Source organism: Megachile rotundata, chromosome 12 (assembly GCF_050947335.1).
Source record: "Megachile rotundata isolate GNS110a chromosome 12, iyMegRotu1, whole genome shotgun sequence".
NCBI lineage: Eukaryota > Metazoa > Arthropoda > Insecta > Hymenoptera > Megachilidae > Megachile > Megachile rotundata.
This window is the reverse complement of record NC_134994.1, coordinates 2,312,477-2,337,880: the sequence shown is the minus strand read 5'-3', so window position 1 is coordinate 2,337,880 and position 25,404 is coordinate 2,312,477. Positions and strand designations below refer to the sequence as shown.

Sequence of the window (25,404 nt, the reverse complement as noted above, 5' to 3'; positions counted from 1 at the left end):
ATAACATCTATCGCCATTTTGTAAGTGAAGAAAACACATGTATACATTAAGTAAAAATATGTCAATATATTCCAAAATACATACAAAACCAAAATTATTGCTAGCTGAACGATGTTTTGAATACAATTAGATACATCTCGACAATACTATACTAAACTTTGCACCATTTGTGACCATATTTTTGATCATTGATTTTTCATGTGTAACCATTTGTAAATGTGCTAATACGAATGATTCGCAGGGAAACATTATATTTTTCAATTATAATAGTATGGTCAGCGAGAATAGAGAAAGTGTACAAAATAGGAAACAATGAAGGAACAGAAAATTATATAAATTTTCTATTTTGTTTTGAATATAACAAAGTTTACTATTTATATTGAGTGTTAAATAAGAAAAATGACCATAGTTTTGTAACATTTCATGAGTAAGAAATGTTAATCAAAAGTAAGAGCTTCTGTGATAGAAGCATTTTTATTGACTACGTTTATACATATGTATATTTAGTAATGTTTAGAATAATAACATTAATAATTAAACAGATAAATCGGGAATAATAAATAGAATATTTTCTAATAATAATTTTTCTTTTTTTATAATTTTAATATGTATATCTAAAGGTTACATAAATAATACTAGACTTCTTTACGGAAAAAAATCTTATCAAACTGTCGTAGCTGTTAATTATCAAACATTAGTATGACATTTGAATTTTTCCATCAACAAAACCGTAAATATGATATGTTGATGTGAGACCTATTTTAAATCTAAAAATAGGCTTTCTACATGCTAAAGCTTAATTTACCTTCTCTGATGTCACTGCCTCTTATTCGTTTAGGCTACTTCTACAATGTATCTTGTTCCTACAAAATTTCTGATAATGTTAATTAGCAAAGTTTCTATTAAAATTTTTATTTAAGTCACTTTATTTTTACTCTTTTTACTTATGATGCAGAACTTTTTAATATTTCCTACTTATGATATTAAAAATTATTATATTATTATAGAACATATCATGGTTTAATATTTAATAACAATGGTAGGTGTAATATGATACACAATATTTATTGCATTTCCAGGAATGTTAATAAATTTAGAAATTGGTATCAACATTGAAATCACTACGAAAATACATAAAATAAATAATAAAAGAATATTTCGACATTTGAAAAAAATCTTGAACTGTCATCTTTAAAATATATTATATTAATTTATAGTGATTTTAAAGTAATTTTCATCTTTCGATCATTTAATATTTTTTATTTCTTTGGTATCTCTTGTATTAGTATGAATACTAATTTCTATGTAACGGACAAAGCGTTATTTCTCACAGATATTTAAAACGTACTTTACTAGTCAGACGGTTAATCAGCCATCAGTCAGCATAAAATTCTACCTTGGTTTTTCATAAATAGCAATGACTTTCATACCTATTTCAAGAATCATGCGGGTTTTTCCTTTTACCTATTATGCTGACATTCTGATAAACAGCGAAAATGTACTTTAAAATGTTTCATTACGAAAACGTGTTGTACGATGTAGAATGACAAGATATACGTTTTTGCATACTTACTAAAAGTATGTTAAACGAAATCTATTTATAGGATAGCCTCGGTAAGCAGTATTTATTGTTACATTGATAATTCGTTCTCATGAATAATGAAGCAAAATAGCCTGATGTAAAGTAGATAAGGTATGCTCTTGCGTAATCAATTTGACAGTCAATAGCATACCTCTCCATTTAGTAGCCTTATTGCCTTGTCCACCAATTGTATGTTGCATCAAGTGGAGAGAAGTATGGAAAATATTACGGTGCATATTCAAAAATAATTTGCGATGTTGAAACTCAAAAATATTACGTCAGAAAATAGAAAACCTCCATAGATACCTCAAAAACGAAATTGCAGAAATTAATTAAGTATATAGGTAAAATATTTCTTAATATCTTAGTAGTTTACAAAAGATGTTAAAAAATATAAGTATATGAAAGTATAAATATAAGTATATATAATATTATCAAATGCTTGATTTAATAATTGCATATACAGACAATTTAATCAACTGATACTGTGTACTTCTGCACTTTTCCCATTTTCATTTATGTAAATGTCCAATAGTCATTTTTAGTATAACGCGAAAAACGCTATTGCGACAACAATGAAATCTCCGGTAAAGCACACCTAATTTACCTTATATCATGCAAAATAGTTGCTGCAGAATTTCATCGACTAGTACAGTTTGTTCATTCTGTTATTACCGTATTATCATAAATTATACTTTCAATACGATAAAATAAGGCATGATATTCTCATGAAAATTTGAAACATAGTTTACAAAACTCTTCCAATGAAAAGTACAATACCATTTTTGTGATTACTAATATCCGTAAATTCATCGATTACTAACTAATCTCCACTTGTATATTGTCGTTATTTCAAAAATAAAATTGTTCAGAATTTATAATTGGATCAACCGTATAAAACAAATAGTGAATCAAATAATTATGATATCAGTAATATTGCTTAAGACTTAATTTGTAATGTATAATTGGATTGATGCACATTAGTGAATTATTTAAATTCTTTATCATCTGGTTATGAAATACATGTAAATAAATATATTTAAATCGTTTATTCTATCGTTATTTATTCTTATCGTTTAATCGTTTATTCGTTAAATTTATCGCAAGTATTTTCCATTGGTGTAATTATTGAGAAGTTAATGAAACTTACAACATATTTTAAATCAGTTTATACTACTGTAATTATCAAAGATTACAAATTGTTACAAAGATTAATTTAGCGTAACTAATTCCGTTGCAGTTACTAACAACTAATTACTGTTAGTGAAACTTCAGCTTAAACAACATTAGAGATCGATGATGCACCGTCTGCGTTATACATTATGTAACGTAATTATTTACATGTCACATGTGTGTTGAGAATAATCGATAAGGTCGTTTTTAATGATAAAATGCTTAAAAAATTGAAACTAACTATTGACTTAAGCAAAACTCCATTTTGAAGCGCCTTTTATTAATTTTTTTGTTTGCATAATGAGATAATATTTGATAAATATAAATTAAATACAACAATTTTTAGTGTTGCAGTCTATTAGATGGAGTCTCAGAGTTTTCCAATCGTTCAGATTCATGCTTTATTTAAGTACAGAAAAATACGAATAGTATTGACTAAGTTAAATATTTATTTGACAGGTCAGTCGTATTCAGAATGTTTCACAAATCAATTCATATTTTTACATGATTTTAAAGATGGATGGAGCGAAATTTGGTACAAGAAAATACAATCGTGTAGAAAAAGTAGATGGACATTAGGTGTTGAGAATGATCGACAGTAATATAAGTGGCTATAGTGATTGTAATTGAGAATAGTTAGGTTCCACTGTGTTACAAATTATAAAGGATCAAGTTAATGTCGATACTAAAATTTCTGTAGACTATTTCCAAACTTACACGGGACTCAATGTAAATGACAATATACACTAGGGTGTCAATCACAGTCGAGAATTCGTGGGCAAGTATAATTAATTTTGAATTTCAATGTATAAGCTATACAGTATTGAAATAATACCAAACTTAATCAACATATAACTTTTGAATCAACAAATTCCGACATTCAAAAGCATTATATTTCCTCCATATTTATTAAATATTACTTGATTATGCATAAAAGTTACAACAAATATAATGTTCCGAAACGAACTTTAATCATTTATAGAATTAAAAGAGAAGAATCCAATTAAAAATAGTTGTTACAAATCAATACAGTCGCAGCATGTCCCTGAGAATTAATAATTAGTTACGCTATTAGAACATAAAGTTATATACTGTAACTCTGAACAGATTGTAAATTCGACATAAATGTTTCCTTTTTAACCGACTTCGAAAAAGGAGGAGGTTACTCAATTCGAGCAGTATTTTTTGTTTCTTTTTTTTTTCTATGTATGTTCACCGATTACGCCTAGCTGGATGGACCGATCGGAACGAAACCTTTTGCATCTGGTAGGTTCTGACTCCCCATTGGTACCATTACCAAAAATTTTCTCATTGTTTAGTTGCAAAGGATTATTGTTGCAAACAAAATTGAAAAACGAATATCCATGTTGTCTTTTACTTAATTATGTTCATGGCATTTACGCAGACAAAAAAAATAATTGAAATAAAATAATTTTAAGAAAAAAAATACGCCGACTTCGAAATGCACTAAAAGTATAAAATAATTTCTATTTCCTAATGAAGTAATTTCTATTTCATTCAATCATACAATTACGTAACAGATATGAATGAAACCTATTTACTCGTTAGGTAGTATATTAAATACATTTCAACCTTTTTTTCTTAAAATTATTTTATTTTAATAAAACGAAAATTTTCACCTACTTGTTTCGAATATAAATACATATATATAAGAGAAGGTTAACATAAAATGGATATTTTTATTTAGAACAAAACTTAAAACATACTAGAAAATTATTAAATTTCTAATAGTATTACTTAATAATAATACTAGTAATAATAATTACTATGATAACAATGTTAGTGAATTACTATTAGAAATATCATCTATGCCTTTATAGTTATAAATAACGCTATTATATTTTTTATAATTATGTTACATTTTATATTCCTATCTTTCACTTTGGATTTTAAAAAATTGTATTTTGTCTTTATTATAAGTTGGTTGTATGAAATGTGTAACATTCCGGAAGAATTTTAATGTTAATTAATGAAAAATTCATTACTTTGTTCTTTTTTTTCACTTAATTACCGATCGCACTCATAACAAATATCGACATTGTCATAAAGAATAGTTTGAGAGTTCAAATATCATACGTACTCAGGTAATATATATAATAAAATATCATACTTTTTCTAATTCTTGAAATATTAAAATTGTTACATTACTACTTAACGAATTAAATTGTATAGAATTGATTAGCAATAAATCAATTTATATTATTGGTAGTTGAATTTATGTATTCCCTTGTAAACTTTTTGCAAAGTACGCACCAGTGTGTGTCGCGATAATCAAGCGAAGACGAGTTAGGTTTCAAGAATTTATGAATCCATCTCAAATCATTTACACTTTATATTTATTTATTTCATTTCGTGTTGACCTCTAAATATTTTAAGCATATTACAATTTACGAATATAATTTAGTTTTCGCCAAAATTACAATTTAAATATCAAATTGTAGCAAAATTTTTGCGCATGACGGATATAGTCGTCATGACACAAAATTCTGTCACATCTCCATGACAGATATAGTAGTCAAACACACTTAACTGGTTAAAGAATTTAAAATCACATGTAAAACATTACACGTAATATTTTAAAGTAGCACGTGCACCAAAGCAACGCTTAACCTAGGTCGCCGGTTAATGCGCGCTATCATTATAATAGGTCAGAGAATATACTCCGAATTGAGTTATTATAAATTACCATTTAACTGCGAAACTATTAAATATTAATTTATTATAAATCCACAAATATTTTTTGTAAATCAACAAATATCGTTTCTAGTATATTATCTTGATTAAATAAAGGCATTTTAAGTTGAACATAAGTTTTCGGCGCGAGAAATCTAGGTTCGGCGAGCTATCCAAGAGCGCGCAATGGAAACTGCAGACGCAGAACAATTTTCGACACAATACGAGCAGGATCTTTTAGGAAATAAATAAAAGAACAACAGAACAGTTTTTGCTGGAAGAAGCCAAAAAGACTCTTAAGTGTTAACTGGAACGTCATATACTGACCGCTTAGATACTCAAATCGTTGGATTGTTTAGTAGTGAGTGAATAGCAAGCTTGCCGTTCAAGCAATCTTATCTCTGAAACTTCATAATTTTGGGTAGTGCCGTATATAGCTTCTCAGATGTTAAACGAATGCTTCTCTATCCACTGTTATAAAAATTGTTATTTTTCTCGGATTAATTCACCATCAGATTCTCAAAGTTCCTCTGGGTCGTTTAATAGTATGCGTACAACAGTCTCTCATCATTTAAGCGACTTGATCTTTGAAGCCTGTTATTTTGAGTAGCATTTTCACACATTACGATTAGTCGCTCTTCATTTATAACCCTATTGGATATTTGATCGACCAACAAATTCTTGGAGCGTTGGGTCGTTTAGTAGCCAGTGACAGCAGACACCCCAATTAAGCTATCTGGTTTTAGCTGGAAATCCATGTTCTGATGAAGAGGACAATTGATTACTTAATTGTAGTGTCAAATAAATGAGTAGCTGTTCTAACAAGTGCATTTAGTTGGCTATTTTAATTCAAAATAGTTTTCTTAGTATTGGTTTAATTATTTTCTTCGATAAACGAGCATTGTTCTGTTATTATTTAGGGTCGTGTTAATCATTCGTAAAATAGCGCTTCAAATACAGTGCTTCGAGAGTCGATTTTTTCTAATTACCGAACGTTGTAAAATCTTTATTATCCCATGACATAATAGCCAATCTGCGCAAAGATATAGTTTCAGTATAACGTTCAAATAGTTAAGTAATATTTCCTTGAGTATTTCTTACTTTTCAGTGTTATAAATTCAAACCATGTTAACTTTGTAAAGCATTTTTAACTAATTATTGAAAATTTTTGAATCCTTTGGCAACATATTAGAAAAACGCGTGACATTAATCAAGGACTTAATTATCTTATCACGTTATTCGTTACACAACGAAACATTCTGAAATAACTTATCAAATTGATTCTTTATAATATTCGCCGATTGCAAAATTATTAATTTCTTCTTTAATTGCGCAATAATTAAATAATTCAAAAACATAATTATTTACGCAATAGTTAATTTACTAAAAAATTAAACTTTTTACATTATTGTTAGAATGAGATCTATATGTGTTCTCCAATCTATGGAAAGAGTGCGCATTTATTTTTCGTTTCTTTTGTTTCACATCTTGTGCCTTTTTCTGCAGTTCGCAAAATGTCCTGATTGAGCTCAGACGCGCTCGTGCGTTTTATTATGTATCAGGTCATCCCATAAGTCGTGTCGCCTTTTCGCGCGGTTTATATAAACATCTTGTTTGGACGAAATGTTTACGAAAACTTCTCTCTGGGCCTTTTAAGAGGTACCCTTTCTTCAGTCTAAAACGTGCATCCGAAGTATTCTGAATGATATTTTCTATATAAAAAGAATGGAAACAATGAATGTTAACGAAATTCATTTTCAGCATTACATGCTGTATGAATTTGTGACGTGTATGGGAAAAGTGCTGTAAGTGTACGAAAGTGTCAAAGGTGGTTTTCGAAATTCAGAAATGGGATTTTTGACCTTTCCGACAAGCCACGGTCCAGTCGAGCAGCAAAGTTTGACATGAAAAGTTTAACAGCTTTAATTGAAGCAGAACCCAGTTTAACAGTAGAAGAAATAGCTGAAAGAATGCACAGTAGCAGCAGTACTGTACATAGACATTTATAGGAAATGGGAAACTTATCAAAGCTCGGGAAATGGGTTCCGCACGAATTATCGGAAATGAACCGCATGCAGCGAATAAACATTTGTCCTTCATTACGAGAGCGGCAGACCTCTTGTTCATTTCTTGATAGAATTGTTACTTCCGATGAAAAATGGGTTTTATACAAGAACCCAAAATGTAAAAGTCAGTGGTTGTCACCGGGACAGAACCCAATACCATGTCCCAAAGCGGATCTTCATCCTAAGAAAATTTTATTAAGCGTTTGGTGGGACATCAGGGGTGTAATTCATTTTGAATTTTTACAACGTAATGAAACAGTAACAGCCGATCTATACTGTCAACAACTTGAACGATTGCGCGCAGCTTTATGCGAAAAAAGACCATCACTAGTGAATAGGAAAGGAGTTTTATTGCTTCACGACAACGCTGGACCGCACACAGCAAAAACAACATTATAAAAAATAAAGAATTATAATTGGGAACTTGTACCCCACCCACCATACTCACCGGACCTTGCACCAAGTGAAAAATTTTAACGATACAGAACATGTTAAATTGGCAGTGACTCAGTTTTTTAATTCAAAACCAGAACAATTTCTCGAAAATGGGATCAAACAGTTGATGGAAAGATGGGAGGAAGTCATTGAAAACGATGGCCAATACATAAATGATTAAAGACAAATGTAAGTGTTATTATTTTCTAATTAAACCTAGCGCTAAAAAACGACACGACTTATGGGATGACCTGATATAATTAAATTTTCAATATATTCAATTGATTGTGTTCTAAACGAGTGATTGTTTTACTCCACTGCACGCCAAACTCTGTCAATTATTAAGATATTACTTTTCATATTTTTCTGAATAATGGTTAATTGTAACTCTAATCTTTCTAATTAGTTAATTGAATAATCAAAAGATGTTGACCTGTAGATAGCATTCCACATGAATCCAAGTATTCATTTGATATAGTTACATAAAAACGAATTGTTCAAACAGGTAAAATTCACTCTTTTGCTCCACGAGCGTTGTTAACAGCACGCTACAAAAGCGACAGCATAATAAAACGCGATAATATTTGTGTTATTATTTTAATTGTTATTTCTTCGGGCAAAATCACAATATTAACAATATGTTTAATATAAAAATATAAATACCATATTCCTGTTCACGCGATGTGTAAATAAGACCTTTCCCTCGGCTGTTCTCGAAGCTTGTAAATCTTCGACCCATTGCGTCTCCACAACTTGTTACCGTGATGGAGATTATATGTTAAATTATTGTTATAAAACAGGATTATATAGTGGCTCAGAGTCCTTCACACTGGTGTGTCCAGGTCAACGAAGGTTGTACATTATCATCCCACAAGTTGATAGGTTTCTTTTATGTAGTGGAAGCAGTGTGATTGTGGATTCGTGGCGAAGTCAGTCTAGTGATGAGTTTGTTGTGGAATCAGTTTGTGCATTCGACGTGACTCACAGATCTTCTCAAAGATGATCAGATGAACGGAAGCAGCGCTATCCGCCCCACTTGCTACAAATGTTAAAGTTATATTGTGGATTTGTAATGGATGCATCTTGTACATTCGACGTGGCTGATAGATTTTCTCAAAGGTGACCAGATCAGCAGAAGCTGTGTTATCCGCCCCACTTGTTACGAATATACCCTCGTGTCTTGAATGATAATTAAATCTTTTATACTGAATGATACGATGGTCCGTAAAGGTGCGTGTACGCCACTAGAGATTGTTTATGACTGACGAGTTGCCCAAAAACTGCAAGACAAGAAAGGAATGGTGGAAGGTCAGGTCGTGAAGGCGTTAACATAAAGGCCCTTTCATGATGAAACTCACTGATTGGTGAGACGACTCAGCAAATAGGGTCGCGAGACCTTTAGTTCTCACTCTAAGGTTGTAGATATTGTTTGTTAATAGGGTGACCTAATCATTTGAGTGATTTGGATCCTTGAAAGGAACTCGGCAATGGGGTACACTGCGAGACTGCTGAATGATCGAGCTGCGCTGGCTACACAAGGACTTCGTAGACACTATATACCGCAGGGGTGCACAATTTAGAATGAAGGAAATAAACTTCTTTAAGGAAAGATATAATACCATTAGAATGACGTGCTCTTTTGCCTGTTAGAAGGTTGTTAACAATACTTAAGAACGTTAAGTTGTGGAGACGTCCATATAGTCTCAAGTACCCACTTAAAATTGCAATAAAATAATTTTAAGAAAAAAAATACGCCGACTTCGAAATGCACTAAAAAGTATAAAATAATTTCTATTTCCTAATGAAGTAATTTCTATTTCATTCAATCATTCAAAAGTTTTGCCTACGTTCGGCTGTCCAAAGGTTGACATGTTCAAGAAAATCTTTTAATTATGCGCCGCCTCCGAAAAGGTTGAAATGTATTTAATATACTACCTAACGAGTAAATAGGTTTCATTCATATCTGTTACGTAATTGTATGATTGAATGAAATAGAAATTACTTCATTAGGAAATAGAAATTATTTTATACTTTTTAGTGCATTTCGAAGTCGGCGTATTTTTTTTTCTTAAAATTATTTTATTTCACGCTTTTTATCGGACCACAAGACGTGTTTGTAGGAACAGTAGAAAATCGGCGACTGCATGTTGACTCATACACCACCAGAGACACGGAGGCATACGTAGAATTCAATATATTAGTACCAATAGTTTTTCGCTAATAACTCGAAAACTAAAACTTCCCCTTAATTGCGGATAAGGAAAAAGTTGTTCAGAATCGTGCCCCTGATAACATATTAAAAGGACATTAAAATCGTCCAAAGTTGATTTCAAAACTTTTCAACAATTTTTCGTTAATATCTCGAAAACTAAAGCTTTCCGCGAAATTTGTATATGAACAAAATTGTTCAGAATCATATCCGTGATAAGATATCAAAAGTGCACTAAAATCGAGAAAAGTTTATTTCAAAAGTTGCCGGTTTTTTGCAATAACAATACTTTGCAATTAAAAAATGAAAAAATTTTTGGTAATGGTACCAATGGGGAGTCAGAACCTACCAGATGCAAAAGGTTTCGTTCCGATCGGTCCATCCAGCTAGGCGTAATCGGCGGGCACACATAGGAAAAAAAAAAGAAAAAAAAAATATACTGATCGAATTGAGTAACCTCCTCCTTTTTCGAAGTCGGTTAAAAAGAGCGATGAAGTTCATGAAAGTATGCAACCTTAAACAAAGTGTATGTTTACTTAATACGAATAGAAAGTGTATTTGCAATAAAACAAAAATTTAACGGTTTGTACATATAATGTATCAAATAGGAACAAAATTCTGATCCTTAGAATAATATCAGTAAGGTTTTGGTAAGGCATAGGTATCTCTACATGTATGTACATATAGGTGTCTTGAATATCTCGTTAATAACGAATGACGGTGCAGATGTTATACAACACAGGAAAATTCTTGTTTAAACATGGTAATGTTAACATGTTTTGATACTGAACCTTAACAATGCTTGAAATATTTCTGTTATTTCATAATATTTCATAAGGAGCGTATCAAGTTACACATAATAGATAAGACAGCAGCTAAAGTAAAACAAGTTTTCATAGCTTATAGTATTTATATTTCTAGTATTATTATACAATGTAGATACTTTGATATAGACACTTGGCTCTCCAAATATCTGGATCCAAACGTACCTAAATCCCCAAGTTTCTAAATCTTTAAATCCTTAAATTTGTATGTACCTAGATTCCATAATTCCACAGTCTCCAAATACTTGTGCTACCAAATTCCTGGTTCTTTAAATTTTTAAGCCTTTAAGTTCCTCGATTCTTAAATCGTTAATTCCTCAAATCTCGAAGTTTCAATATCCCTAGACCCCTTAATTCCGGTGTCCCGAAATTCCTAGACTTTCTTGTCCCAAAATTTGCGTATTCCTATGTCTTTAAATAATTATCCGATTCTCAAATTTTCAGATCCTCAAGGAATTCCTGGAAATGAACGAGTAAAAGTTCTCTTCTCCCTGAGTTACCATATTTTTCCTACGGAAACCAGATTTTTGCTCTTGATTAAGCATGTGATTCCATTCTTACAGAAGTTCAAAATCTCAAAAAAATTTTAACAATTCTTTCTTTCGATTTGAGATTTCATGTATTTGTATTAATATTAACACGTATATTAAAATTTATATTAATATTAATATATAAATGACTAACTATTAATATTTTACTTCAATATTCTAGCAAGTTATTGTATATTTATCTAGAATATAAAAATATTTATAAACATGTAAATATATAATTAATTTACAAATTACAGTTTATACCCAATTACAGAAAAATAAAATTTTAGATAGACAAAATGATTATTAATTGTTTAATATGTAATATATGTATTAATAATATATGCATATTAAATTATTGTATATAATTGTATTATTAAATTTTTACTGGGTGGAAGAATTTTAATTATTTTTAGAATGGTTTTTATTTGCTTGAATGTAAATTTCGCATGTTTTTAAAAATAGAATACGTATTTTTATCTTTTTTTGAATAGATATATTGGAAATAGCAGTGTTAAATAAATACAGTCAGTGACAAAACGATAGCATATCTCAAAGTTATATCTCTTTATATTGAAGACAAATAATTTATGTTTTAGAGATGGAAAGAACAATTATTACATTGAAATGGAAAGTAATCATCATTAAATATTATATAATATGTGAAAAGTGAACTAATTATGAATTAATTATTTGTAACTGTTCCAATTATTAATGATCATTACAAATAATTGAACATGTTGTGGCTATCAACAGTTATTGGCGATGGAATTTATTCGTGACTATACATTACCAGAGGGAAATCATATTTAGTTACGAATTACCAATATTGATGACGAGAATTTTATTTTGGCTGTCGATAACCAAAATTTTATATTGATTGATCAAATATGTGCAATTGTCGTTATTATTCACAACTAAAAATCATAACTAAAAAACAGTCCGTTATTGATAATTGTTACGGATAATTAGAACAAAGTTCGCCAGAATCGTAGTGCGAGATAAGGTATGGCGCTGTTCATATTTACGTTCATAATCTAAGCAATTATGTAAAGTTGTATAAGTACGTCATAAACACGCGCGAAATAAAAATAGCCATTTTATTTATCTATTCAGAAATCTTTGCAAAACGGAATATGAAAAATAAAGAATTTATACATATTCTCATAGACTGACGAACTAATATGTAAAATATAATATTCATTTAAGTATAAATTAAAAATATTTAGTAACATAATAATAAATATTAATACAAATGAATATTAGTAATAACGATGTTAATAAATATATTAATATTGTAATTTTATTATAAAAATGTTTTTAATAAAACTGTTGTAAAAATATATGGCAAATAGAGAAATTCTAGTCTTAAATAAGTTTACCAAAGTTAAAAATACTTGAATTACATGTTAATCCAAATCTGTATATCGCATCTCCCGATTTACACTGAAGACAGAATTTTTCAAACAATGTGTAAATCGAAATTATCGTTAAACATATATGTATATCCCAAATCGGGTTTAATCTGTTAATTTCTTCAGGGCCGATACTCTTGAGGTTAGAAAATGACATGATTTGATTTTTTTATGTATTTGTGTTTTACTCGCTTTAAATTCGTAATAGTTTTATAGAAAAATCTTGACAAAATTTTTAATATTCAAAAACAGTGGCAATATCCACGTAGTGATCTTCCATTCATAAGTCTGAAAACAAAGTAAATGTCCACATATGTGTAAGGATGCTTGAAGAAGTTACGCTTTAATATTCTTATATTGATATTGTTAGTGTTCACTCTTGTCAATTTTTCAGTTTAAATTCGTTATTTTAAAATCCGTATAAATGCGAAAGTAGGTAAATAAAGCATTGTGTAACTTGTGTAAATATATCTTGTCTTCTTCTATCGTACTCAATCTTAATTCTTCTTATCTTCCATAACCAAAAACAATTCACATTATTGATAATTGATACTGATACCTAATGTCGCGTATATAAATCTAGAAACAGTCATTGCAAAGATAGTTCCTTTAGCGTTTCGTTCGCTCCCAAAAAAGGAAATAATCATAATAAATTATTCTGGTATCATAAAGTGTCAAGGTTTTAATTATATTTAAGTTTTATTTAATTTCAGCTTAAAAGATTTAGAATTTGTCTTAATGGATGTAAAACTCAAATGTATGTCATATTACAGTCATTTATTTTGCCTCGAAGTTGCTTATAGATTGCAATTTGCTCGTGACACCAATATAATAAAAATACAAATTTCTTACATTTGTCAACCTCATACATCTATTACTAATTTTAACATATTTACTTCATACGGCTGTATAAGAAGATAATGTAAGTTTCGTTGTTAGTAGATGATAATTTTAAAGACTACCTGATCAATTTTTATAAATCTTCAATATTTATTTCCTTATTATCCCTGAAGTGATATAGGCTATACAGATTCAATAAATCATTACAGTTGGACAAAAAATAGATTATGAAGTTGGACATGATAACGTCAACTGTCGCACAATGACACGTGATAGTTAAACGAGTGATTGTTCCACTAAAGTGTTTACAGCGAGTAAAGTGAAGACAGCGGTATTTTGTTTCTCGAATTAGCAAATGGAACCATTGTAATGGAATGCAGGGCAACAAACGTCAATGAAATATAAAAATAGCTTGTGAAACAAGTTAACAAAGCTAAAAATTTAAACAAAGATTGCGAATATATGAGCCATTTTGTTTTAAATCATACAAGTAGCTATTGGTAAAATGTCTATGAATTCGGGTAAAGTATTTATGATATAAACGAAAACAATTTTATTGTTTAATATAAATAAGATTGTTAAAGAAATACGATGCGTGTTGAAATTACAAATTCAATTATATCATTTTCAAATAAGCTTTTAATACGTTGCTTTAATATATGAGCCTTTTTCCTTTAAATAATGCATAAGTCCATTTATTTATACATTGAGATATTTAACGATTTTCGTTCGAATTAACTATAAAATTTGGATAATATTTTTAAAACTATAAACCTGTTAAACTTTACTATGTTATAATAATTAATCAAATTTTTGAAAAAAATGACGGTTTTTTAGTCAAAGTGTGTTAATGTTTGCAAAACAAGGCTGAACGGAATAAAACATCTTGACATCTAATCTCATGTGATCAATAACATCGTTATCTTGTCTATGATGTTGTGTTTTTGTTAAGTAGTAAGAAAAGGAAGTGTTTGTCAACGAACGCAATGTATTTTAACACTAGATTTACGGAAGGCGACAAAATGACGGACTTAGATTTCTTATTTTAAATTACTGATATTATTAAGACGCTTTTGTATATTGGCTATTACCGAAATAAAGAATTGTACAAGCTAGTTTACGCATTGTCCATTATTTATTTATTTTTATAGTTAAATTTTAATTTAAATATGTGGTCCGTCGTAAATCTTGGATTAAATATAACAGAATGTGAAAACGTAGGAAAGTGTAATTTATTTCAAATGATACATGACGTGAAAACCTATAATTTTATATACATATATCGATAATGTGAAAGTATTAAGAGGAACAAATAAAGAATATTATACAGCGGACTACATAATAAAATTAGTTTTGTAACCGTACAAAGCACGCTCACATATTAGCGATTCATAGTTCGAGGATTGCGGGGTGGGGTAGAGAGCGAGTAGGCAAACTATTTCGTCACGCGTCCAAATAGCGCATGCGTGTTATCCCCGCCAGGGAACAGGTGAGCGATCGACCCGCAAGCCGTGAAATCGATCGTCACTCTGATCTCTATCGGCTTCTAGATCACTCGTAATTCTAACAAGGGGGTCCGCCTAACGAAAAACGGAACATAGCTTGAGTCAAACTGACTATCGAACACGCAGTAAAACGGCTGGTGCTCGCGGTTATTGTTCGCGCCTCAAACTGAGGAGTCGTTGATCCAAACTGTATCACGGTACGGTTACGCGTTACTCCCGCGATTTGGAAAATCGGAGATTTTGCAACCGGGGGATCAGAGTCAATTAGGAAACCACTCCAGATTTACGTACATTCAAAGATCCGAGAACCGAGACTCACTTATTTCTAAAAAGTGCCTCTCCCATCTTGAGTACTCGCGAATGTCGTACAAGTGAAGCCAATGGTGATAACGTGTTTGAGGCCCTAGATCCCAAAAACTCGTTTTTCATCCATTCCTGAGCTCAGGCATTTTAATGCAGTTTGGAGTGCAAAGTAGGTGACGTGATAAATCTAATAGACAGAAAACTTCCAAGTTATTGTTAATTTGAAAATCGGAGAAACGAGACCCGCTCGCTCAGACGAGTGCCTTTCCCATCTCACGTATAGACGAATTACAAACGAGCAAAGCCAGGGATGATAACGAAGCCTTCAGGCCCCAGAAACCCTCAGGTTCGTTATTCACTCTCTCCTGAGCTCGGGCAGTTTACTGCAATTTGGAAGTTCTTTTTGGCGTAACTCGGAACTAGAATTGAGGATTTGGAGCTATCGTTACCCTTGTGTGTCGTGAGTTACAGAGGGGCCGGAACCCACACGATTCTCGAGTGTGCATTCCTTCTCTTACTGTTAGCTCATAGCCACAGTGGCGTGGCCAATGTCAAATGTGATTGAGTGGCTCACAAACCCACTGATCATATTTTGAACATTCCTGTGTCACACGCTCTAAAGAGCGTAGTCTAACGATAGTGCGCCGCGAGTTGAGCACCAGCATCCTAGCTAGAATAACTTCCAAACAATGTGTTAAAGTAAAAAGGGGTTTTTATCGCGCGTGTCAATAGCCGCGGCCTTGTCAAGGCCGAATATATATTTACCACGCTAGGTGACGAACTCTTGTCTGGGTATAAACATCGGTAGCTAGCGAATTCCAGAATCGTTTTTGTAAACTCTCCGGAGTATAATAACAGAAATCAAGTCTAAAGCGGATATCACAATCTCCCATCAGCGGTTTTGCGTTCGAAGAATTTTGCCGTTAGTATCGAGGGGCCACGTTCAAGCGCTCAGGACATAAAAACAAAGAATTTATAAACCATCCGTATTAAATACTAAAATTTAATAAATTTCGTGTGTATCAGATTCCAACGAGTGTGTCATTGGCCGATCTCTCCTCTCGCAACATCTTCTTTCGCTCGGCTAATCGGGGTAGGAAGGAGTGTTACAGTTTTTTCTTAAAGGCGATATCTTGATAAATACAATAGGTTGAATTGATATTCTCGACAGTTTTAAAAGCATTGGCTATTAGCAGCTGCAAGAACTTTAAGAACAAGACATAATGAAGTTGTAATAATTAATAATTAATATGATTGGAAAGTTGTTTTAATTATTGAGTATTATAAATGATTTTACACCGCTTTACAAAAGAAAGAACATTCTTGGAATAATATTGTACAATTAAACTTTTTTTAACTAATTTACGAAGTCAGTATATACCATTGATTAGATTATTATCATTATAAAAAGACATCTATGTCTAATAACATTTTCAAATTTTCAGAATAACATTTTATTATTATACTTCTTTTGAATAATATATAAGAATATTGTATGCTATTGTCTGAAAATCTTAACGGAAAAGGAAGACATCTATGCCAAATAAAATTATTGTTAACTGATTTTTACCAAAATTGAACTTTTATTATTTTAAAGAAATGGCTCGTATTTAAAAATAAATAATAGAAAAATTACATGTGGACAAATATTTAAAAGCATTTTAAACAGAATGATCATAAATCAATTTTCAACGAATGAGGTTAAGGTATTTGTGCAATAAAGAAAAATATCATTGCATAAGCATTATGCAAAAAGAAATTGTTAGTAAGTTTGAAATTCGTAATAATTTAAATTTAATTTTTATAATTTGATGAAATTCTCAACTTCATTTATGATATTTAAATTTTGTGGTAATTCATATTCAACTTGTATTGCATTATTAATTAAAGTTGTATTACATATATTACAGTTTCTTTGATTTTTTAAATATCCATAATACTATACAAAAGAATAAGTTGGATCCAATTAAATAGAGAAATAAATTAAATTACAAATTAAAGAAATATTCGCTTCAAAAGCCTGACTAAATAGTTAATAAAATAAATAAATAATTCTTTACAATGTTTGAAGTATGTAATATATAACATTAATTTTAATTTGAGCAAAAATTTTATTTCACCTGTCAATTTAATTTAATTGGTGATCGGCCGGATTATTGTAATCCAGATATTGTTATTTAATGTGCGATAATGAATTTAATTAGTTCAACATTGTTATCGATACTCGATATATTATAAAATAAAAGGCAGGTATAAGTGTATGTTAAGTATTCTATGATTTTGTCACTGATTGAACAAAAATCTTTATTACAATTTAACCAAACATTATATTCAGTAGATGCTGAATTTTTATGTATGTACGATTGTTAATAAAAAATATAAAATTACGATTTTTGTGTTTTAAGTGTTCAATTCTAATTTGCATGTATTACTGTTAAAAATAATACACTGTAATAAAATATACATATGCTAAATGCACAATAAATATACAAATGCACAATATATTATATTGTGAAAAGGATACATTGAAACATTACAATAAAACTATTAATTCTATCGCATTGGTTAACCAGTTAGCTATAATTGACAAGTGTATTCGTAACTTTTTATTAAAACATTACTAACCGGCTACGAGATAACTTGTATTTGTATACCTAAACATTGTTAACCGATTACGAGTTAAACGGTTATTTGTGATTAGCGAGAATATTCGTCCTGAAGGCAACATTTTGTTTTATAACAGATATACTCGTTATAGAGAAATGACAATATTTTATATCATAACGTGTATACTCATCATGGAGAACTGCCTACATTTTGTCTTATGACGAAAATACTCGTTATGGAGAAATGACAATATTTTGTGTTATGACAAGTATACTCGTCACATAAGAATGACAGTATTTTGTGTTATGATGAGTACACTCGTCGTACGTAAACTATCGATTATTTAAAATATAATTTTAGTGAATACTAAACTATATCCATAAATTTCAAGATATTCAAAATATTCAAAATATTTTGACATGAAAACAACATAAAACGAACGAATAGAAAATATAAATTATTATAAGAAAGCTGTGGGAACGAAACAATTGGTTTTTTTTTCCTTAATACTTTTCTTTCTTTTCGTGGTCATCACTGAAAGAACCTCGAATTCATGTTAGGTTTCAACTTATGCTAACAAATGGCGTGCCGGGCAATAAAAAATGTAATTCTTCCTGATCTCGATTATATAAATGTCTCGTTAGATTATAATACTCCTTGTATCCTTTCATATTTTGATCATTATTGGTGTCTGATGCCCGTCTTGGCACATAAAATTGTAAACGAGCATCAACTTGGCAGATCTGAATCCACAATAAAAGGAAGATTTGTATCCTTTCAAGGACACTTCTGACGTAGATCGCTCACATTGCGTCGGCAGGATTTTTCTAGTTTCATATTGTTTTCTCAGATTCTCAACCAAATAGCTTATCAGTTTATATGTGTATGTATGCGTATAAATGTGTATGTATTTACATACATTTGTAATTGTTAAACGTAGTGAGGTTCCTGGAACGACCCGATCTACATTTGTTCGTATGTCTGATTATTTATTTGTCTGAATCACGTTACAGACTACGATTTCAGATCTTTTAACTTAAAATTTTGAAAATAAACTCGTGCGACATCTTAAATTTGCTGTATAAATTTTGGTAGCAACTTGACGGCAGAAACCTGCCGTTGTTGACGTCGATCGTCGTCGAATCGATGAGAAACCGTTTTGATGTTGTTTTCAATCATTTTTGACACATAGAGTCGATTGGAACCACGTTAAAAGTTCTGCCATTCATTCTTGACGACAATACTTGGTCCTCATTGACGTCAGTCATTGTGAAATCAAGAATAATCGTGTTCGGTACCGTTTTCGATAGTGTTAATCCTTTGTAACGACTACAAAATCTCTACATCTCATTCTTGTTCTACCTACATCTATAGTACAGTGTGTACTTCAAACTTTAAATACATATTCGAATTTGCGCGTTGCACTTGATCTGTAGACTTACTATATGTTTATGTGCAATAATTATATTCTTTTAAAGATACCTTTTCACTACCGCAAAAAGTAAACTAATCTGCATAAAAAATAAAAGAGGTATTTGATTATAGTTTAATTCAATGTTGTAACAGTTATACATACTCTGTATCTAATGAGTATTACTCGTCATCAATTCATTTTTGTGAGACAATTTAAGTACACACTTAATAAAGGCGCTAAGTGGGTAAAGTTATAAAATATGGAACTTGTGTCTAAATATAATAATTTTATAAACCATCGCAGTTCTTATTCCCTACACAAACTTACACGATTTAGAATGAGTTTGCATTTTTTGTTCTTGTAATTTGCCTTGCTCTCTTTGCCACCCGTGAGAGTTAATGCGTTGTTATAAGATTTGTGGAAGAAATTATTTTCTGTGTGGCTACATATATCAATAAAAAAATAACCATTAAGTAGGATAAAGCACGTGCTTCAGGTATTAAGAAGAGGAAAGTTTCGCCATGTTATCGTGGCTTTAGCTAGTTTTATCGCGCACCATATTTCTTAATGTTCTAAAATTTCAAACTTCAAAAGTTACGAAATTCTAACATCTCAAGATCTCGAAGTTCGAAAGTTCCGAAATCCCGAAGTTTTACATTTCCAAGAGTGCCAAGTTTCGAAATTTCAGAATCTAAAATTGCTGAAATTTCAAAATTTCAATATTTTGAAATTTCAATGTTCCAAATTTAAAAAATCCCGAAATTCCAAAACATTGAAGTATGAAACTTTTAAATCTCCAAATCTTATAAAGGTTAAATGTTTATGTTTAAAATATTAAATCCTTGCGATCTACTTCCAGTAATATAATTTTATTCTACGATTGTTATCTTGAATTAGTTATACAGTACAAGGACGCTATATTTTTTTTAAGCATTTTAGGTCCCTAAAAATTTAAATTTGTTCCTCCATACATAGTTCCGATTTTACATTTTGGCTGCAAAGTACAAGTATTTACGTCTATGATGTTATCGCAAACATTTTATATCATTAAAAAAAATACTTATTATACCAAAGATCTAATAAATTTCGCCGCACTATAAAAAATTATGAAGACAAAGCAGCTTTTGGTCGAAATAAAATTTTTGTTGAACTAATTGTAAGAGATTTTTACCCAAAATATGTATCCACAATTATCGTGACGTATTTTAAATTCGAAAATGGAATTTTATGCAAAAAAACTGAAGTATTTGACTATCGTGTTACAGTCCAATAAAAAAGTGAAATTGCATTATTCTTTTCTAGATTGAACACATTTGCTTGTACATGAAGCAAGATTTATCTTTTAAAATAAGAATGCACATTTTGAAAAGGATTTAAGAGTATTTCAAAAGCTTCGTTATGATTTTATAAGTATTTGATATTACTAATATTTATTAATTTTTAAATAAAAAGCCATTTGCGCATATTTGAGTATTGGTTAGGAAATCACGTTTTTTGCTTTAAGATTAAGATATTGCGCCCAAACGTCGTAGACCTACCTCCCCTTGAGACCAATCGCAGTTACGGACGGCGTAAATCTACCTTTCAGACAGGATGCTTTAAAAAGCAATCTAAAATCACGGCAGTAATCCACGGTAAACCTCAGAGAATCGTTTTTGGCTCATTTGTGTTCCAAATGAAGCTCCTTAACCATTTTACTCGTTACTGAATGAATCAGTTCACTTGCGCAAGTGATAATTTCTTCGGAACAAATCTTTTTGCTTATTGAGTATGAAAATGTCCTGCGAGAAATAAATCGATATATTAATCAACTTTTTAGTATTTCAGGGAGTAATACAAGATTTTGTTGTGTCTCGTACGTGGCCATTTTTTGTAAAATTATGGTGGTAATTAGAATTAAATTTTTAAAATGTTGTTCATGCGCCTTAATATTTTGTTATACATACTGTGAGACGGACTTGATTACATTTCGCAATATTTTAGCGGCCTTAAAATATTATGGAAATTTCGAATGAGAAATGCTAAAATGTTTTCCAAATTTCTAAGTAGGGAATTCCCCACAAAGTAAAGTATCGGGTGTGAAATACTCCAGATATTCTATTCTGATAATGCTGTTATGTTTATTTGAAAGACAAGTAATCATACTTTCCAGAAGCATACACTAAAATTACAAAAATTACTGTTTTCAGCTTGTAGTATAAAATACTTTAAAATTTTTTAAATTGCAGAACACTTATTATTAACCTAAAAGTAGTGTCATATCTGTTCGTAACAACTGTAACTAATTACAGTTGATAAAAAACTTGTCATCATTTGATTAGTTCGCGGAATACTTCTAACAAGTTCACGGAAGACCGGTTACGAACCACTACTATTAGTCCAGTCAAATTAGACTTTGAAATCCTAGAAGCAATAAGTGACAATTTTAAAACACTAAATAGTTTGAACAGTCATAAGAAATGAAATGTATGCGTTTCAGATCAGTGAAAAGCTTGGCGTCATTATTAAAAAATAGGTATAAGTATGTGAAAAGTAAGTTTTTTAAGGATAGAAAAAACGTAATTACTTTATAAAGAGATAATTCACATTAACGAATATAGTCTAAGGTGGAGCTGAAAATTTAACTTTTAAAACAAACATGTTTTAGAATTGTAATATGTCAAAAAGAAAATTGCATTGTTTCTTTCGAAAAACAAAATTCATCAGCTGAAAACGATCTCTAATACTTTATTGCAAAATATACAAAAGTACCTTGTTTTTCTTTTTAGAGAGAAAATACAGAATAAAATTTGATTGATGAAATAAGAATTACTCGAATGTACATGCACGAAAGCATATATTGTATGCATGAGAAAACAGACAGTGGAAGATCGGTGTAATCAAAGAATGGAAGATAGAAGGTAACAAGAGTGCACTGAAAATTAAAATTTTTAAGGAGTTATCCAAATAACCGAAAGAATAATCCAGAGATTGATCTTTAATTTCATATCATAATTAAAGTCTAACAGTAAGTGAAATTAGCTCGTTAACTTCTTACTACAATGTGGCAAATCTAATTTGTGAAATACCTACAGTTCAAATGTAATAACTGTTATTCGAGTTTTTAATACGCTTCAATTTAAAATTTATGATATTATGAAATTTATTATATCGTAACTTTATTCGTTTTAATAATATAGTTGCGAACAGTTAATTTTGACTGACGCACCTGATAAATAAATCGTATTAAAAAAATAGTAAATTCATATTATGAACCAAATAATAGTTTTGCATATTTAATTTATCTAAATTGTAAAAATACATTGTGCGGTGGTATTTCTCACTATCGATTAATACAGTAGTTCCCAAATTTTCTCGATTCACAATGTGCTTGTCAGAATTTTCCATGAAATCACAATATTATTGTATCAATATGTTGATGACACACTTCTAAACTAACATTAGTCAAGTGTCATTTTAGTAAAAATGTTAATGTACGCTCCAGAACAAGAAATAGCATACCTAATATTTTTATATATTTTGTATCATCGACTAAAGAAATATACATTTTATTTCATCAGTCTATCTAAGATTGTTACTTATAAATTGCTGACAAGGGAAACAATTGTTTATTAGACCTATTTAACAACATAATCTAATTAAACGTATATTTAAATATTTTTTTAATAATTTTGCACCAAATATAACGGAGTATAGCTAACTTTTTGGATACATTATACCTCTGCATTCCGCAAATGTATCTTATCTATTTTTTATCTAAGAATCTGCTAGATTTTTATGCCGAAGGTAAAGGAAAATTTATTGAACGCATCAAATGTTCATCTTTAGTATATAATTAGTTATCCTCATGTAGATTTCAAAATTTATTTAAACATTTATGGTACGAAAGTAAGTATGTATAAGATCGTCTGTCTCATTGTCAGTATAATAGTCCGGTAGATTAGTGTTTCATAAAACACGCTAGCGGAATTCATAAGCATGATGTATGCAGGAGATTAGCTACACTTCGTTGTGCTTGTTGCAAACATATTTATGATTCAAGCATTTTTTCGAGGAATTTCATTACTGTAATAAATACACCGAATAAACTATTTTCAACCGTTACTATAGTATATTATAATAATTCTCCAATGCTTTCTTTTCTGCTTCCTACTATCGTACATTATGTGTAATTATATTGCAGTCTTCTAATCATATAAATGTACTACGAATATGTAAAAATGATTTCTATCAAAGATTATCAAAATTGCAACTGTAGATTGACGTAATAGTAAACATAAAAAATAGACGAAATTTAAAGTAACAATTGTATATAGAATAATTACATTAATTATATGTATACTGTAATACACACTTGAATTTTCAAAAAAAAAGAACGAATACTTTTATTCATAGTAACATAACATTAAAGTTTTAAAAAAATGTAGGATGGACAACTTAATTTTTGAAAAGATATTTTTTTTTTTAAATCTTTTACAGAGATTTGAAGATTTAAAGAAACAGTATAACTTTCGTTTAACAAATTTTTTAATATCTTCAGTCGTTTATGATTTACAAACAATTACATAGAATTATTCGAATACAAAGGTTGAGTTTACCCTTGAAGTAGAAAACGGTCATCAAGGAATTACGATAATGTTTTTAGATGGGATTTGTAAATAATTGTACAAAATTCCTCAAAAATCGACGTGATAACAAATTGACGTGAAACCGGAGTTACCTTGCAAATATAATAGAAAATATTATAGTTGATTAGTCAGCGAGAAAAGTTTTACAGTTTTTAACACTAAACCTACCGGCATATAATGTATACTTAATTTGAAATTAAAAATGAAGTTAAAAAATAAATAAACAAACGACGAAACATAAATTAGTACACGCATTTATTCTTTATCTTGATGAAAATCAATTCTGATTTCAAGAAATGTATTCTAACAAAATATGTACCTTATGATAAGAAGCTTGTGGAGCGGTCTTTTGACCGGTTTGGTAGTTTTAGTGTTAAGAACTAAAATTCGAATAAATCACTGATAGCTCGTCCCTTTAACTTAACAAACAAAAATTTTCAATAGTAAATTGTGTTTTTAACAAACGGTTGAAACATGAAAACTAGTGAAATGTAGAAAATATACATATTGTTCGACGATCACTCATGTCTTTATACATAAATGTATGAAATATTGTTTCAGGGAGCCATACGATTACAACCCACTTCTTGTTAGCGCTTTATCCGTCGTAAAATTCAAAAAAGCGCGTATGGATCTGGTGCGTGTGGAAACGAGGAATCAAATCCTATTTTCATTTCTGTCCGTCGGCTGGGGTTTGCTGGCCGATATTGACATTGAAAGTGAACGTTTACGAGCGATTGGTGGTCAAAGATTCACTGTGTGGACAATCGCCCGGCTGATAGGCTTAAGAACATACAGAGGCAAAGTATCTTATTTGCCCTGCGATAGAGTACCATCTGTTGAAAATTTAGGTAATGGTAAGGCTTACAGCGAGTACACGAAAGAGTCGCAGTTATCACACTCCAGGAGCTGTGGTGATGATTTAGACCGGTAAGTTTAATTAATCCATTTACCATTGATATATCAACGCTGCGATCAACGTAATAAACTCACTCTAAAAATATTATCAATAACAAAAAAGTAGCAAAGCTTATATAAACTCGCATAGATATAATATTTGTTTTAATGTATCTATCATTACCTGCTACATTATGATAATCGCTATCAAATTTAAAATTAGAACTACTAACCACTCAGAATAAGTGGTTTTAGATTGCATACTCCATAATACAAAATTTT

At 30.2% G+C, this 25,404-nt stretch overlaps 1 protein-coding gene across 4 annotated transcripts in view; it reads left to right on the top strand.

The window, feature by feature from the left end:
* Positions 1-25,404, top strand: part of Sk2 (Sphingosine kinase 2) — a 295,374-nt gene that overhangs the window by 156,509 nt on the left and 113,461 nt on the right. For 3 of the 4 annotated variants that reach the window (XM_076538003.1, XM_076538001.1, XM_076538005.1), the window contains exon 3: positions 24,787-25,155. The exons of the other annotated variant lie outside the window; for it this stretch is intronic. In XM_076538003.1, coding sequence (XP_076394118.1) covers positions 24,787-25,155 — 369 coding nt within the window. The remainder of the gene's footprint in view (positions 1-24,786; positions 25,156-25,404) is intronic. 4 annotated transcript variants of the gene reach the window in all.